Source organism: Populus nigra, chromosome 15 (assembly GCF_951802175.1).
Source record: "Populus nigra chromosome 15, ddPopNigr1.1, whole genome shotgun sequence".
NCBI lineage: Eukaryota > Viridiplantae > Streptophyta > Magnoliopsida > Malpighiales > Salicaceae > Populus > Populus nigra.
The window spans coordinates 12,558,172-12,574,715 of NC_084866.1; the positions used below are offsets into that span (position 1 = coordinate 12,558,172).

The 16,544-nt window shown below is 38.0% G+C and overlaps 3 protein-coding genes across 5 annotated transcripts; 1 reads left to right on the forward strand and 2 right to left on the reverse strand.

Moving 5' to 3' along the window:
* Positions 1-737: 737 nt before the first annotated feature.
* Positions 738-5,065, forward strand: LOC133674515 (homeobox protein knotted-1-like LET12). The gene is made up of 5 exons (XM_062095664.1): positions 738-1,288; positions 3,190-3,310; positions 3,997-4,190; positions 4,263-4,394; positions 4,480-5,065. Exons 1-5 carry the CDS (start codon positions 869-871, stop codon positions 4,615-4,617), a joined length of 1,005 nt encoding a protein of 334 aa, XP_061951648.1. The 5' UTR covers positions 738-868; the 3' UTR covers positions 4,618-5,065.
* A 1,344-nt stretch (positions 5,066-6,409) lies between these two features.
* LOC133674729 (uncharacterized) lies at positions 6,410-6,874 on the reverse strand. The gene has a single exon (XM_062095936.1). It carries the CDS (start codon positions 6,872-6,874, stop codon positions 6,410-6,412), a length of 465 nt encoding a protein of 154 aa, XP_061951920.1.
* Positions 6,875-8,136: 1,262 nt separating this feature from the next.
* LOC133674782 (uncharacterized) lies at positions 8,137-15,358 on the reverse strand. 3 transcript variants are annotated; one of them, XM_062096017.1, is made up of 9 exons: positions 11,511-15,358; positions 11,169-11,359; positions 10,997-11,023; positions 10,712-10,864; positions 10,438-10,601; positions 10,192-10,342; positions 8,875-8,997; positions 8,690-8,777; positions 8,137-8,602 (listed from the first exon to the last, which is right to left on the reverse strand). In XM_062096017.1, exons 1-9 carry the CDS (start codon positions 14,770-14,772, stop codon positions 8,418-8,420), a joined length of 4,344 nt encoding a protein of 1,447 aa, XP_061952001.1. In that variant the 5' UTR covers positions 14,773-15,358; the 3' UTR covers positions 8,137-8,417. The 3 variants fall into 3 exon arrangements, with proteins under 3 accessions (XP_061952001.1, XP_061951999.1, XP_061952000.1); XM_062096015.1 differs by having other exon boundaries at positions 10,952-11,023; positions 11,511-15,357; XM_062096016.1 differs by having other exon boundaries at positions 10,192-10,339; positions 10,952-11,023; positions 11,511-15,355.
* Positions 15,359-16,544: the final 1,186 nt, after the last annotated feature.

Sequence of the window (16,544 nt, forward strand, 5' to 3'; positions counted from 1 at the left end):
AATCTACCATCTAACTTGAACCAATCTTTCAATTTGGGTCTCTTGCAGCTAACTAATTATCAATAGAATGTAGTAATGTTGTTTATAGGCTTAAGAATGTTCAAAGCACCATGAATGTGGAACTCTTTTTTATGTTTCATGTTTTTTCAATTTCATTACACAAAATGCGTTAAGGACAGGACGTGATGAAGTATACTATCAGCTCATGATAATCCGGTTATATTTATAATGCAAATTTTATTTTTTTAATTCAAAAAATCAAATTTTATTGTTAATTTATATAGAAAATTGAAAAAAATCTATCAATTAAAGAAATATTCTATTTTCTTGTGGTTTAGAGGATTAAATTACAATGCTTATAATTAATAAATTCTCATGGTTCTTATTTGAGATTGATGGAGTATCGTATTAATAGAATATAAGTGCAAGGTTTTACACTTCTTTTTGTGTGCTTACAAACAATTGGTATTTCATAATTAATTTTTATGATTAAGATCAATATTTTTTTTTATTTACTCTTCCTTGAACAGAGAAAAATTATTCATGTCAAGAAAAATTTTAAAAATTCATGAGAATTGTACTTTTTCGTGCATTTGAATCTAGATGGTTGAAGAGAGGGTAGGGGTCTTATTGGGTTAAGGTCATGACTGCGAGAACTGTTTTGAAAGATAAAGGACTAAGTTGTAGTTGACCCCAAAAAAAACAAAAAGGCTCCCACTTTCTCCTCCATTTTCTTCTTCTTGTTCATGCTTTCACTCCACTTCATGTCCTCCTTCCATCAAAAAACACACACACCCACTTTTCTTTCTTTCCCGCATCTCCCTCTCCCTGTCTCTCGTCTTCGTGTTGAAATGAAAACCCACCTCTAATGGCTTTTGAAGACCACCACCATATACCACAAGAAATGGCTTTTCAGCTACAACACCACCACCTCTCAGCCTCGTCTTCCACCGGTCCCCCATGGCTAAGCAACGCGGTCCTCCGTAGGAACGGCGACTTTATAACCATCGAAAAACCCGAAAACACCACCAACAATGGAAGTGAAGAGGAGCTGGTAGATTCTGTTAGTGATAACTGGGAGAGAGCTAAATGCAAAGCTGAGATATTAGGGCATCCTTTTTATGAACAGTTATTGGCTGCACACGTGGCTTGTTTAAGGATTGCAACGCCAGTTGACCAGTTGGCTAGGATTGATACACAGTTGGCTCGGTCTCAAGATGTTATTGCTAAGTATTCTGGTGTTGGTTGCGGCCATGTTGTTGACGAGAAAGAACTCGATCAGTTCATGGTAATTACTAGTATCTTTTTAATGTTTTCTTCATTATATGTCGTTTTGTGTTCTTTAATCTTTTTCTCTCCTGTCTGCTTGGTTTTTGTTGAATTTGAGCGAGCTCAAGTTTGGATTTTTTGTATGAGATATTCATGTTTATGCTTGATTGGTTAATTAACGATCCTTAATTTTTGAGATTTATCTTAAAGAAACTTTTTGTTTTATTTTTTGACGGATGCTTACTGTACTTGTTAAAATTCCAAATATGAAATGACACCGAAACTTCCTTCTCTTCCCTTTAGCCTGTACCTTATTTTGTCCATTTGGGAGAGTGAGTTAAGAAGTAACCCTTTTGATATATGTGAAAGTGAACAGGTTCTAAGTGGATAAATGGTACTTTTGATGTGAATCATGTACTGGTTTATAACTGTTTTTGCATCAGTGGAGGAACCAATTATGTTGTTTTGGAAGCACATGAAAATAATTGAAACTTTTGGAGTGCTTTGGAGAATCTCTTTGGTGATGGTTTTGTATCACTTATCCACTCGTTCACAGGGATTAATCCTCCTTGCGTTATGGAATTTGTTCTGACATGAAGAAAGTTTCTGGCCAAGTGTCTATCTTATTGTTCTCCAAATTACATGCATTGATTTTGATCCGTCAATTTCATTGCCTGTTCATGTACGAAACAACCTTTTTCCTTTAGTATATGATTCTGTTATGTTGCTAAATGCTTACTGACAAGAGCTTGAGCTCCACCAAGGCGACAAGTGGAGATTAGTGTCTTGATAGATAGAGTGAGTTGACATATAGCAATAAGGCTGGGAATATCAAGTCACATTACGAATTACAAAACTAGTTGATCATCTTGGATTATGAAAAAATTCATTTTGTCAAGTAATGAGAAACTCCCAGAAATTTTGGATTGTTTTGGCATTGATTTCTTCTTTACCACATGAAACATTAAAGAAGTTCATGATCAGGATGAACAATATAACTGCTGATTATTGCTCAATCAACTTGATAATGCATTTAGGTACCATAAAAAATTCTTATTAAAAAAGCTTTGATGGTGTTCGGCGCTAAAATATTTAAGATAGATAGCGATTCAAGACTATTTTAGATTCGAATAAATTTTTAACTGGAGATTGATCTCTTGATAGATAGAGTGATTGACATGATTTATCTTTTTTTTTCAAATAATAATAATAATAATAACAATGGATGCTCTTATAGTGAGGAGACATTTAGGCAATAAGGTTGGAGATAACAATTCAAGTTACAAACTTATGTTACAAAACTAGCTGTTCATGATAGATTACGGAAGAATTCTTATCGTCAAGTAATAAGTAATTTCCAGAAAACTTGGATTGCTTTGGCATTGATTTCTTCTTTACGACATAACTCATTTAAGAATGAGAAAACTGAGTGATGGTAGCTCAATCGGCTTGGGAATGCATTATTTCCCATAAAATACTCTCTTTGAAGAAGCTTATGATGGTGATTCATAGCTAAAATATTTAAGAAAAATAGAAAATGAAGAATATTTTAGATTGAATTTAATATTTTCTGAAGGGTTCATGTGATGATACAGGTGATTCACAATTGATAAAAGTTTTCCACTTTAGCTGTTCTTTACTGATGTGTATTAAATAAGGATTATATGAAAACTTTCAGCGTGGCTATTTGGTTTCTGCATGGGTATATATGCATGTGAATTACAAGTGTGCATTTGCTGCAATCTGATAATTAATAAGACAGTTTTATTACTATTTAAATATTTATATTCATGATGTTATCAATTATGTCATTTTCCTTTTCCTTTTTTCATTCCTTCTATCATATGTGTTGTCAGTTTTGTTTTCTTCCATCTGAATCTCCTTTTTTGACCTTCTTTTTATATGTACCTTGTGATGCAGACACATTACGCTCTACTTCTCTGTTCCTTCAAAGACCAATTGCAGCAACATGTCCGTGTTCATGCTATGGAGGCAGTAATGGCTTGCTGGGAACTTGAACAATCTCTACAAAGTTTGACTGGTATTTAGCCCTTCTATCAAAAGGAAAAGAAAACATAAAACATAGGGATTGCTGGTCTACATAGTGGAAAGTGAAATGATTTGTTAGTAATTCTTTGCATGTCGGTAATCAAGCTGCTTCCTTCTTGCTGTTTTATCTTTTGTTCATTCATCTTGCAGATCCACAATCTGTGCTGTTACTTTTGTGTCACATAAGTTGTCTTACTTCTATGTCAATGTTACCATACTTGATCCATGCTGTTTAACCTTTTCCTTTGCGAAGATAAATTTGGACGATTGATTTCTGAATACTCAAATATATTCATCTTGTTCTATATTGAGAGTACATTTTACTCGTTTGTTTTTAATGTTGGAGTTAAACACTTTCATCAATAAGAAATCAAAGTTAAACCATGGCCAATGTTAGCCAATCCCTGAGCCAACTGTGCCTTACCTGCTTAGAGAGCCCGAGGGTTTAACCATGGGGACAGCCTACCTCCCTTTCTGTATCCCCACTGTAACTGTCTAAATCTAAAACAGAGAACAAGGGAAAAATCCATTTAGTTTCTTACATAATTGCTGCAATTGAACTGCTACATAGTTACAACTGCATCATTGCTTAGAACTATTTCGATGATATTCTGCATTTACCCTAGTTAAAATTGGAATTCCTGCCTAAGCTTAGAACTAAACCACGGTGCATGACAGGCGTATCTCCTGGGGAAGGCACTGGTGCAACTATGTCTGATGACGAAGATGACCAAGCAGAAAGTGATACCAACTTTAATGATGGAAACCTTGATGGGTTGGATACCATGGGATTTGGTCCTCTAGTCCCCACTGAAACTGAGAGGTCCTTGATGGAGCGTGTAAGGCAAGAATTGAAGCACGAGTTCAAACAGGTAATGATGCATAAAATTCTATGGTAAATTACTGGGTGAAAATGGTGAGCTAAGCAACTTTATTCTGTTTAGGATTACAAAGAGAAAATTGTGGACATTAGAGAGGAAATTCTACGTAAGAGAAGAGCAGGGAAACTGCCAGGTGATACCACTTCCCACTTAAAAGCATGGTGGCAAACACATTCCAAGTGGCCGTACCCATCTGTAAGTATGAGATGATTTCCTAACCATATGCTGTTAATATTTTGTTGCCAGATCCTCAAACTGTTAGCTCCAAATTACTTTTCAGGAGGAAGACAAAGCAAGATTGGTGCAGGAAACTGGGTTGCAGTTAAAGCAGATAAATAATTGGTTCATAAACCAAAGGAAAAGGAACTGGCACAGCAGCCCTTCAGGATCTACCTCGAAGAGCAAACGAAAGAAGTAAGCTGACTATTATATGTTTCTCTGTGAACATTGGCTTCTTCAAGAACATAAAGCATTTCATATAAATGGAAAGACTTGAAGGTAGACTGCTATTGTTGCCTTCGTGTACATACCTGGGAAGAGCATCAGAACACATTTGGGGCCATTGGAATCAACAAGAATTAAGGGTAGATATATTCTGTTTGGATATGCTCATACTGGAAAGCTCATCTTTTCTTTGAAAGTGGGTGCTATTCAATATGTAGAGATGGGCTAAACTCATTTTCCAGCTGAGAAGTGTGCTATGATGGCATACTGCTACAATAGATGTCCTAGTTTATAAACATATGAGATTGGAAGTGTCAGTTTGGATAGCTTCCTTCTGTGCCATGGGCCTGTAATTTTGCAATTATTGGTTTATGTTCAATATTTGTGATAAGGTAATGTAATTATATCCTTTTCAGTGTACACATTCCAAACCATTTAATCACAACTTTTCCCTTACTCAAAAAACATGCAAGGGTGCTGTTTGATCGTTGAAACTCGAACATCTAGTGAGTAAAGCCTGTCGTGCAAAAGGGATTTCTCACAGTGTACTCCTACGTAATGTGGATAGTCTGTTTAAAACTCGACCAGGAAGGATTGCTTCCAATGGTTAAGAGCATAGTGACTGTAAGAAAACCATAACTCTCTTTTGTGGAAACGGGGTAGAAAAGGTGGCCTTGAATATTTACCCAAGGGAGACAAGGATTGTTGCTGTAGCTCAGTTGGAATAAGGGGGATCTCGTAAATGAATAAGATAGACCAATTGCTCAAGGAAGAACAAAGAATTTTGAAAGAAAGAAACCAAAATCTATTAGGGTTTTCGAGCTTAGAACAATAGAAAGCAAGCCCCTGCTCTAACTTGGCCTATCATTTGGAAATGGTAACCCATTATGTCAATAGAGCTCGCTAGCTACTTCATAGTTGGTAGGAAATATGGACGAGGGTGAGAAGCGTGGCTGGGAAGAAAGTGAGTGATGGAAACAGGAACGCGTAATCTTTTTTCGTGTTTGGTAGAAAGGCAAAGTGAACAAGTAATCTCTAGCAGAAAAAAAATCGATGGATTTGGAAGGAAAATCTGCGAGTTAATGTTCCCACCCAATTAGCCAAATTAATCTATTTCTTGATATATTTAATTCTTCCTCCAAATTCATTGCATGCTGATTATTTTAAGAATAGTTAAAAAACTTGGTCTGACATGGTAGATCAATCAGGTGATTTAAACCTGTTCCAAGTTCAGTTTCATTTCGAACATGATTTTTTTAACTAAAACAACGGGCAATTCATTTTTTGTTTTGCTTTTTTTTAAATACCAATATTGTTTTGATAAAAAACAATAGGTTAAGCTGACAATCTGTTCTAGAAGGTCTGCTGGAATATCTAGTTTGATTGGTTCAGAACATCCTTTTTCTTCCTTTCATTTCTTAGCAATCCAGCCACGTCATATTTTATTTTGATTTAAAATTTTGCAGTCTTTAGTCTTATCTTTGACTTTAGTTTCCAAAATGACTGCAAACCAGATCATCGTCCAGTTTGTTGAATACAAAACAAGAGCACGCCCACAATCAAATAATCATAGAAATTAGTGGTAATGAAAAGAGGATTAATGGCAATGAAATGGAAAAATGGAGAATTGGAAGGAAACCAAGCACGTTGTGGGCAGGGAAAATTAACAACAAACACATGCTAGAAAACAAAAGGCTATACAGAGATGCCAGCGCCATGCCAATCATCAAAAAATCCAAGAATCAAAACAACCTGTATATATTCCTTCACAACCCGTTTCGACGAGCCTCTTGATCTTCAGAAGAAGCAGCAGCAAACCTTGATGAGAAACCAGGAATCAAACAATCATCCTCTTCCCTATCAAAGTTAAGAGCATAGCTTTCAGCATCATATTGAGTCTGATTATTCCTTTGTTTCTTCTTCTTGATGTATGCGCTGATCTTTCTAATGAATGTCTTCCACTTTGGCCCTGCCAAAACCTCTGAAGCCTCCTTCACTTTCTTCAGTTTCCTCACCAACCATGGATCACTAGAGTCACCATTCTGGTTCAAAACATCATATTCACGTTCATTGTTTCGCCGCGAGTTGAAATTGAAGAGTCCAAAACAACAGCAACCATTAGCTGAATAGGCCTCTTGTTCATAGTCATCAAGGCGATCGTATCCTTGTTGTTCCTGTGACATTCTTGGTGGACCGATGGGGCTCATGAAAGTTACATGCGGTTTGGCCATGTGTGTATGTGCGTGTGTGTGAGAGAGAGAGATACAAAGAATAAAACGGACGGGGAGTCTGGATTGGGAAGAAGAGGGTCTTAATACGGAGAAGCCATGGAAGGAAGTTGAAGGGAAATGGGCAAGGAAGTGTCAAGGAAATGGAGAATTTAAGCTGATGATTTTTCTAAATGGAAAAGCCAGCAGGAATACGATGCTTGGTGGGAAAATGACATTTGACTAGGCTTGCATGGCTCTCTATGATTGGTGCTTTTGTGAGTAACCTAGTAATATAATGGCGGCTATAAGCTGCTATAAGCGAAACACGGTTTCTTAAACGAGTTTGCCACACGCTTGCTAAGCGATGGCAACATAGAACTTCCATGCAACAATCAAGAAACACAGCCACCAAACTTGTCTTCTTTTTCTCGTCAGTCACATTCCAAATGTTTCTACATGGTAACATTTATTTACCAAAGAGGATGATTGGAAATAATGCCTTTGATTATTATAAAAACAATGCCTTTGATTCTCATAAAAATACAGGACCTATCAGAGCGTTGAATCACCTTCTTCAAGATTACAATTTCGAATATACTGAATAATTGCTCGAAAGAGCATCAAAACGAGGATAATTATATTTAGGTGAATAATAGCGGAAAAAGGCACCGATCATCATCATATCCATGAAGTATAGGTTCTCAAGGTTCGTCCAAGTCTTGCCAAAAAAAGAACCAAGCCTCCTTATCTTTGCAGAAGGCACATATAATTCCTTCAGTCGAATGGTGCGTCGTAGGCAGCTAACCTTTTTCATACAAGAATCCACGGATTCTCCACTACGAATCCATGATACGGCTACCCTGGCTGTCTGTGTTGTTACATCATATTTCAGTGCCATCACTGCAATTTTTTCTGCTAAAGGCCACTGAAAACTTTTTTCCCTTCAATTGGGAGATTGTAAAGTTTCAGGAAGATGGTATTGAAAGCTTGGTGTACAAAATAGACGTATCAAGGTCCAACTATATACTACAGCTGATACTTCAACTCTCCATACACTTTGTTTCATGCCCCTAGTTAAAAGATTCGTGTTGATTAAAAAGCTGGTGCTTGCTTACGCCACAGAAATAACAAGTCATTCTAGACTGACTGGTAAGATTTCTGGGAAATGATATTGCATTATTGAAAGAAAGAATGCATGTATCAAGATCAGTGAAAGACATGCCGCAGAAAATCCAGCCTGCATTCTTGTGATGGTGGGTGGGAAAACGAAAAAATGAAAGGCATTACAAAAGTACAAATAAATTGCACCTCACTTGAATCAAAACTGCTATGAAATGTTAATAATAAACAATTTAAAAAAAAAAAAAAACGTAAAAACTAACTGGACAAATTCTAAAAACCGTGATTCAAAAAAGAAAGAAAGACCTTGCCTGTGCTACATTCAAGTAAAATACATGTCCTTCAACAACTGAGGAAGCAACACATTCCCCAGGACACGAAGGAGAGACACGACAGAACAGCTTGCGTGAAATCATTTTTGAACCTGGTACTGTGTTGAAGGGGGCTACTGTGATGGGTTTTGCCCTCTGGGAGGAATCTTTGCTACCATTGCACGCAAATCATTTGCAATTTCAGTGAAGCTTGGTCTGTCTGATGGCTCAGAAGACCAGCATCTCTCCATCAATGATCTCCACTCTGGGTCACAAGTCTCTGGCACTGGTGGCCGCAAGGTATTGCTCACAATACCACCTGATTAGCATTTTGACGGGGCAATAATCAGTGAAACACATACTTGTAAATGCCACAGGATTATTTTTGGTACAACTAAAACCTCACCTATAATAGCCCCGTAGTGCAAGTCGGAGTATGGTTCTTCCCCAGTCAGAAGTTCCCACAACACGATACCAAATGAGAACACGTCGACCTATATTAAAGAAGAGAATTGAAGCACAAGCTCATCTAGTGAGAAAAAAGAGAGACTATTTATATGCAAGATGGTATCAAACGACAAATGGAAGCACCTTTTCAGAGACAAGACTACTGCTTCCATTCAGAAGCTCCGGTGCCATCCATGGAAGTGTTCCCCGCACACCACCTGAGATAAGTGTTTGGCATTTCACCTTAGACAGGCCCAAATCACCGACCTGGTGCAGAAGCAGAAGTGAAAAGCCAATTCAATAAATTTGCTATTGAAAACAAAATACAGAATTCTCAGGTTCAACATTACATGCAGGGACCTGCAGATTATATGCATCAATGCAATCATAGAACTTAAATTTGAAATCAAAAGTTTTTACTGATTGTCATACATGGAGGCTCAAAATTTAGTAAACTACTAGTGAGCATTTGGAAATGGAATTCTATTCCCAAAGGCAAATGCAAATTTCCTCTTCAGATATGGTTTTATAAGCATTTGGGTCTCTGATAACTTCTATCAATGACAAAAGCAGAGGCTTCTGGAATTCAGGACTAACAATAGAAACAATAATCATATCTGCCATAACTAATAATTAAAAGAATAACTTAGAAAACTAAACAGATCAAAAGAAAACTGACAAGGATGGAAAAAAAGGTCGAGTACTATTTCCTATTTCACAAATTTGATCAACACTATGTGGGGTATCAAGATACAGAATGGGGAAATAAAATCCACTAATCCACTCAAGTTATGATAACAACTGGACAAAAGAGAGCTCAAATCAACTACATAGACATTTCATTCACATCTCGCTTAAGAGAATATCAGCGTCAAATTCTGTTGACAAGATATCAGCATTCAGCACGTGCTTGAAAATATATATCAGCATCAATTACTGTTGAGATGATAACATTACCTCTCTTTTCACATGGCTATTAAGTACTGTAATAATGTCATTTATAAGTCAAATCTGACGTGAATCCATTTGAAAACACTACCATAACCTCAATGCCATATTCACCCCTAAACCATTCTATGGAATACCCCATAATTCAGAAGTATTCTGGCAACAGCTCTAAAGTGTTCCACCTAAAAGACTGGATTAATTAGCCTGGAGTATGGAAGGAGAACTTATTTTAGCCAGATACCCACATTTTGCCTTAGCAGGGTGAGATAAAACTCTAAATGCGATAACCAAATTTTCTAGATCATTTAGGCATGGAGAAGATTTCTCCAAATACTAAAATCATCAAAAGGAGGATGCCGACAGAAATAAACCCACAATCGATATGCATATCAGAGAGTTCATTACTTGATGTAAAATAAACCCACAATCGATATGCATATCAGAGAGTTCATTACTTGATGTAAGAATGAAGGGGAGGTAAAAGCCCCTCTTCCTCCAGATTGGGTCACTAACCTTGCATATTGGCCGGTGAGGATCTCGAAGATTAACAAGTAAATTGTCACTCTTCAGATCGAAGTGCACTACATTCTTTCCATGCAAGTATCCCATTCCAAAGGCCACATCCATGGCAATCAAGAGACGCTTCCGCTTGTCAAGGTTCCTGCTAAAAAGAAATTATAAAATAAATTTCACTTTCAAAGCAGGGAATGAAATAAAATGGAGAGATACAGGTTCATGAAAAAGGAACTACAAAATAACCTCTCATTTTTCTGCAAAGCATTTCTTAAAGAACCATTAACCATGAACTCTGTCACTGTTGCCACAGAACCTCCAAGGCCATCATCAACAACACCATAAAAAGCAACCACATTTGGATGGTGCAGATCAGCAAGCTTAATTGCCTCGTTCCAGAAGTCATCTCTCTGATTTGAACATATGGTGCAGACAGTTAGCAAGTCATAACACATGAACAACATCAACAAAATCAAAGTTTAACAGGTGCGATGGGACAATGAGAAAAACAAAAACAAACCATGCGTTCTTGTTCAGAAGGTTTCCCAGCGAAACACCTATCATTAATTCGTTTGATTGCTACATCAGTACCCCTCCACTTCCCATGATAAACAGTGCCAAAGGTGCCAGAACCCAATTCCTGCAGCTCTTCAAGGTCACTGTTCTTTATAATCTGCTAGACAACAACCAGAGGCGTGCTTAAAATTGACAAACACACATATATAATTACAGGAAGAAGAAAATAGTCAACTCTTTCAACCTGCAAGCGACCACGGCCTTCCGGTACAGGAAAACCAAAATTCACCTTATCAGGCAGTTTGTTCTTCATGTCCTGAGTAAATAAAGTAAGAAAATATAGGGATAAAGGAACAGTCAGATAAATGCACCATAGACGGCAACATGAAAAAAGAAATGCCAATTGATAAACATGAATGTGCTCCCACACAAATGCAACGAAAACAGAATGGATTAAGCACCTCAAGTTTAGCTTTGTGCTGCATTTCTACACTTTCATTTGAATCTTCTTTTTCTTGATTTGGTTCATAAGCAGGTTCATTTCTTTCTGACACGTTTTGTTCAGGATTAGAAGTATCTGACTGGAAAACAGAAGCAGCTACACCCTCAGCTACAGCCTTGAGTTCTTGCCTGATGAGTTCCTCTGCTGAACCTTCAACCATGAAACAAAAAATGCTAAGAAGCTAAATTCTCAATGTAAGAGAATATTTGATTTTATCCAGATAAACACAAACATAACAAATAATTATTGGAGTTATCCAGTTGTAAGCATGTGTAAGAACACAAAATAAGAAGCTTCTGACCTTTGGATGATTGAGCACGTTCTAAATCCTTGTTTGAATTGCTCAGTGGCTTGGAAACTCCATCCTCCAACAGCACACCTGTGATTAAGTCCACCTCACCAGAATGGTTCTCAATGAAAGGGTCCCTAGTAGTAAAGGCTTCTTTTTTTGTTGCAATCTTGTTGGGTCTAGGTGGAGGAAACTGATTATCATGCCTTGATTTCCAAGGATCCTGGCTGCTGAAGAGTGAGTTTGAAAAGTCCTGAGCATTGCCAACTCCACCAGATGGCGATAGGGAAGATGGCATATTACCAGTTGATGATAAAGCTTCCACGTCGCTGGGGACAACCTTTGAATGCAGTTGTGAATCATTCTTCCATTCAGCAAAAGGTTGGATTCTGTCATTTACAAAGGCAGGCTCAACACCAGAGAATGCAGGGATTCCATAACTAACTTCAGCAGAATCCAAGGCAGGAACTCCAATCTTGGGCTGCGGGTGTGATGCTTTATTACCCAAAATAGGTGGTTGTGCAACCTCATGTAATTCCATTGGTTGAGAAATATGCAAGTAAGAAACCTCTGTAGAAGCAGGCAACATTTCAAACTGCTTAATATGATTTGATTCAAGAACCACCTGAGGTTTGTTAAAAGTATTATCTAGAAGCACCTCCCTCCCAGCAATTTTCTGGGTTTTATGATCCAAGATTTCTTCCTTTTTAAATTTATCAACAGGTGACTTTTTCTGATAATTGTTAACATTAATTTCAGGGGGGCGTATATGGAGAGCTTCCATCATCCCATCAACTGGTCTCAGCTGCTCACAAGATATGTAAGAGTCTAGAGCATCTTCTTGGGAAACAACACCAGGAAGCTTGCCATAGTATTCTTTTGGAGACTCTTGAACTAGGTGTTCAGAAGCTTGAATAGGTACAGCAACAGCATGAGGGGCATCACTGTTAGCAGGTTTACTCAGTAAAACCTGTGGTTGCATTGACACTGAATGCTGCTGGATACAATCTTCCATGCGAGAAACAGGAATTCCACCTGTGAACATGCCATAAGGAGACTGTACATCACCTGGTAAACCTATCATGCCATAGGGAGCTGAAATCTTAGGTTGACCAGAATTGTCAGTTTTCAAGAAAGTTCTCTCATTTTCATGAGGTGCCTCAAGATTCTGAGAGGACACAATTGCTTCTGACTGCGATGTTCCGATATGACTATGAACTGCAGGTTGGGCACCAGCACCTTGTTCCATAATGCGTTCTCCCGAGGCACCAGTTATCATAACCCTGTTCATAGGGGGGGCTTTCATAGTATCTTCTAAACGAAGACTATGATTAAGTGAGTTTGAATAGCTCATTCCAGATTCTCTTGGGGCCGGTACCAAAGGATCTGAATGTGCATGAGGCAGTGCTTTCTGACACATATAACAGTCCTCCATTCTTGGAATTTTCTCAGGGAAAAGTACCTGTTGATGAGACACTGACCCATCAGAGTAGACAACAGGCTCTGGCTGAGGAACTTGTGTCCAGCCATAGCCTCCAACAACTGCAGGAGGAAGTTGAGCCCGATATGCATTGTAGCTTGAGTCAACAGGAACCTGAACAATCCTTGTTCCAAATGCATTTTCTTCAGGATAGTGCTCCAAGCGAGTTTGTTGGGGTTGAATCAATGGTTGAACCACATTTGGCCTTATAGCCATATGAGAACCTGAGGGTGTCATAGTCATATGCACTGCAGGAACATATTGAAGTGAAGTAGCACCTGCATTACTCTCATGAAAATGCTGTTGGGTGAATATGGGCCCCGGAGTTCCAAGCACATGATTATTTGGAAAACCCATGAGGGGAGGAACATGCCTATAATCTGCCTGATTCATATTTTCTTGACGAGGATCTACATAAGCCCGCAATTGAGGTGCATGTGGTAGAATGCCTGGCCCAACTTGCTGGAAATCATGGACCCTATGCTGCGGCTGTGCAGTAATAGGAACGGACCTCTCATATTCAACCTCAGGCTGAGAACATGAAGTCTGCGGAGGACCAGACTTAGTCAATGGAATCCCCAATGGAACTGCAGAAACACCTGCATAAGCTGGGGGGTTGGTATCTGCAAAGACTAGTTTTGGAGTAGAATCATGAGAAGCATCCAAATTATCCCCAGGGGATAACAGGCTGGTAGATGGTGACCAAGTCACATCCCCTTGACCAGGACCTGAGCTCTCAATAGCCTCGGTCCCACTAAAATCAGAGTTTTGCGTTGAAGTTACACTCGCCATACTCCCCTTCCTAGTGATACGACCACCACCATCCACAACCCCATTCACTGCATCAAAATATCTCTGCCCGCTATCATGTAAATCTCCAAATTGGACTGAACCAGAAGCATCGAGCTGTGAATCCGAAAACAAAAACACCCTTAACTTAGCTGACCCATCTGAAGACCTCTCAAGCAACTTCTCATATTCCTCCATCATATTATCAAGATCATCAGCACATGAAACAGACACCAATGCATCAAGGTCCTCATCAGGAAGCTGGTATTTAATAACAACAGGCTGCTGATATGTATCCATCATCTTCCGCTGCAGCTCATTAATGCTCACATCTCTCCTCACACTAATAATCCTTGTTTGCCCTCCAGCATATCTCAACGTACCATCACTTGGTCTTGGCAAAATCTTCCCCCCAAAACTACACAAAAACTTCACTTTCTTCCCCGACACTGAATCATCCCCACCATCTTCACTCCCATGGTCAGCCCCACCACTAGCGTGACTCCCCAAATTGGTATTACAACCCAGCCCCGTATTTACTGCCTCAATGCTCCCATTAACATTAACCCGATTCCCAAAATTGGGTGAAGAACCAGATCCCAACACCATATCATTTCCGGCACGATCAACAGCATTACCAACTATCCTGTTCCCCAAATTAGGATTATAACCAAACGGAACACCAGAACCATTTGCACCCACGTTCATACTCCCAACCGACACCGGAACCGGCATGAGTGGGGCCCACGGGGCAGCCCCGGAATAAGCATTCCCATATCCTAAACCTACAAAACCAGCATCAGACACCGATGCCGGATAAATAACAGGAATAGAACCTTCTGGGCTGGCAAAAAACTCATGTTTTCTACCAGCTGTTACTGGTGTAGTGACAGAACTACTAGTAGCACTAGCAATAGCAGCCACAATGCGGGGCTCTTCAGGTATGGTTCTAGCTATGTTTAATGGCCTTGTATCTTTTGGTGTAGGTGTCTGATCAAAAGCCATAAATAAACTTAAAATTGAAGAGATAAAAAATCAATCTTTATTCACAAACTTAGGGTTTCCCAAATGGGTTTTCCTCTACACATTCACTACTCTCATAAACCCTCACGAGATTTTGCAAAGACAGGGACAGACATAGATAACCCAAAGACAGAGTCAAACAAAGAGAAAGAGAGAGACCAAGTTACCAGATTTGAACGGTGACTACTGAGGATAGATAAGAATAAGAAAAGATGACACATATAACAGCAGCTGAGTCGGTGCAGCAGTAGCAGCAGCAGAATTTGGAAAGAACTTAGCCAAATTCAGGGCTTTGTTTGCAAGAGGGTGAATCGTATTATTTTATTTCTCTGTGTTTTGTTCTGTGCAATCGGTAATGGGACTGGTCGTTTTGGTCTTGATCTTGTTGTGTTTTCTTTATGATGACTTAGGTTTTAAGGAAGGAAGGAGAGGGAGAGAGGGATTTGGGCAACGAGGCACGTGGACCGTTTCATGCAGGTTGAGTTAGAGGTCAAATGTATGTGTTCTGTACGTTTGTTTGCTTGCCTTTTTGAGTGGGAAATTGGAAAGTGACGAGATTGAGTGAGGGAGACTTGAGAGAGAGATAGAGAGATTCAAGGGAAGGTGCGGGATGGCAGGATGCCAGGATCTACCTATATTCTACTAAAAAAAATGAAAAAAATAAATTCACATCTATAAAATATAAAAGAAAAGAAAAGAAAACATGTATATTTATTGTTGAGTCAATCTATTAAAACTGGTTTAAGTGTGTTTTGGTTAATCAAACTAGTGAAGGTTAATCAAACAACACGTCCGTATTATTTTATTTGGAAAAGAAATTAATGCCATTTTATAATTAATAAAAATAAAATAAAATTTGCTTGCAAACCAAACTAAATTAAATTGAGTTGATGGGCGTTTCATTCACGAATAGTTTGAGTGTAGTGAGAGAGAAAATTATGGTATTTCACGGCTTTGTACTTAGAATAAAAAACAAACTAGATAGGTACCTTCACTTCCGCACGTCTTTTATAATTATTATCATTTATAGATTATGCATGTAGAAAATAAATTATATATATATATATATATATATATATATATTGTAATTGTCTGCGTACTTTCTTGATTTTGGTGTTTCGCATAATTTTTTCTATTTTAAATTGGTTTTTTAAAAAAATATATACAAAGAAAAAAATATTTAATAATATTCAATTGTCATGATGTACAAAATAAATTGAAAAACAATATGGTTTGACCCATTAACCATGGCTGCGTAAATTAAAAAACGGAGTAATGAATATTGATCATAATTGGTTAATTTGGGCCCACTTCTTAGTTTATCTATACCTGACTTTCAACTCCTCATGACCATTTATCTCGTTCCACGCTATATTACAGATCGATTTAATTTTTTACAAAATAAAAAAATATTTAAAAAAAAAAAGTAAAACAAAAACAGGACCCAGACACTACCTCAATTAGATTCAATTAGATTTAACCAACGACACCCGCGTGTTTCTGTGAGCTTATAAAATAAATGTATTTAATAATATTATAATTGTAAATCAGCACTAGATAAATAATAGAAATTAAATGTATAATAGAGCAAATATTTCATGACGAAAAAAAAAGTTGTGTTGGCGATCCAAAACTTAGAGACTGAACAAAATGATTTATAGCAATTTACAGTGTTTTGTGAGGAAATATACAGTGCTTTCACCATATGATTTAGCTTTTCAGTTAATAAAAAGAAAAAAAATTGCAAAGCTAAA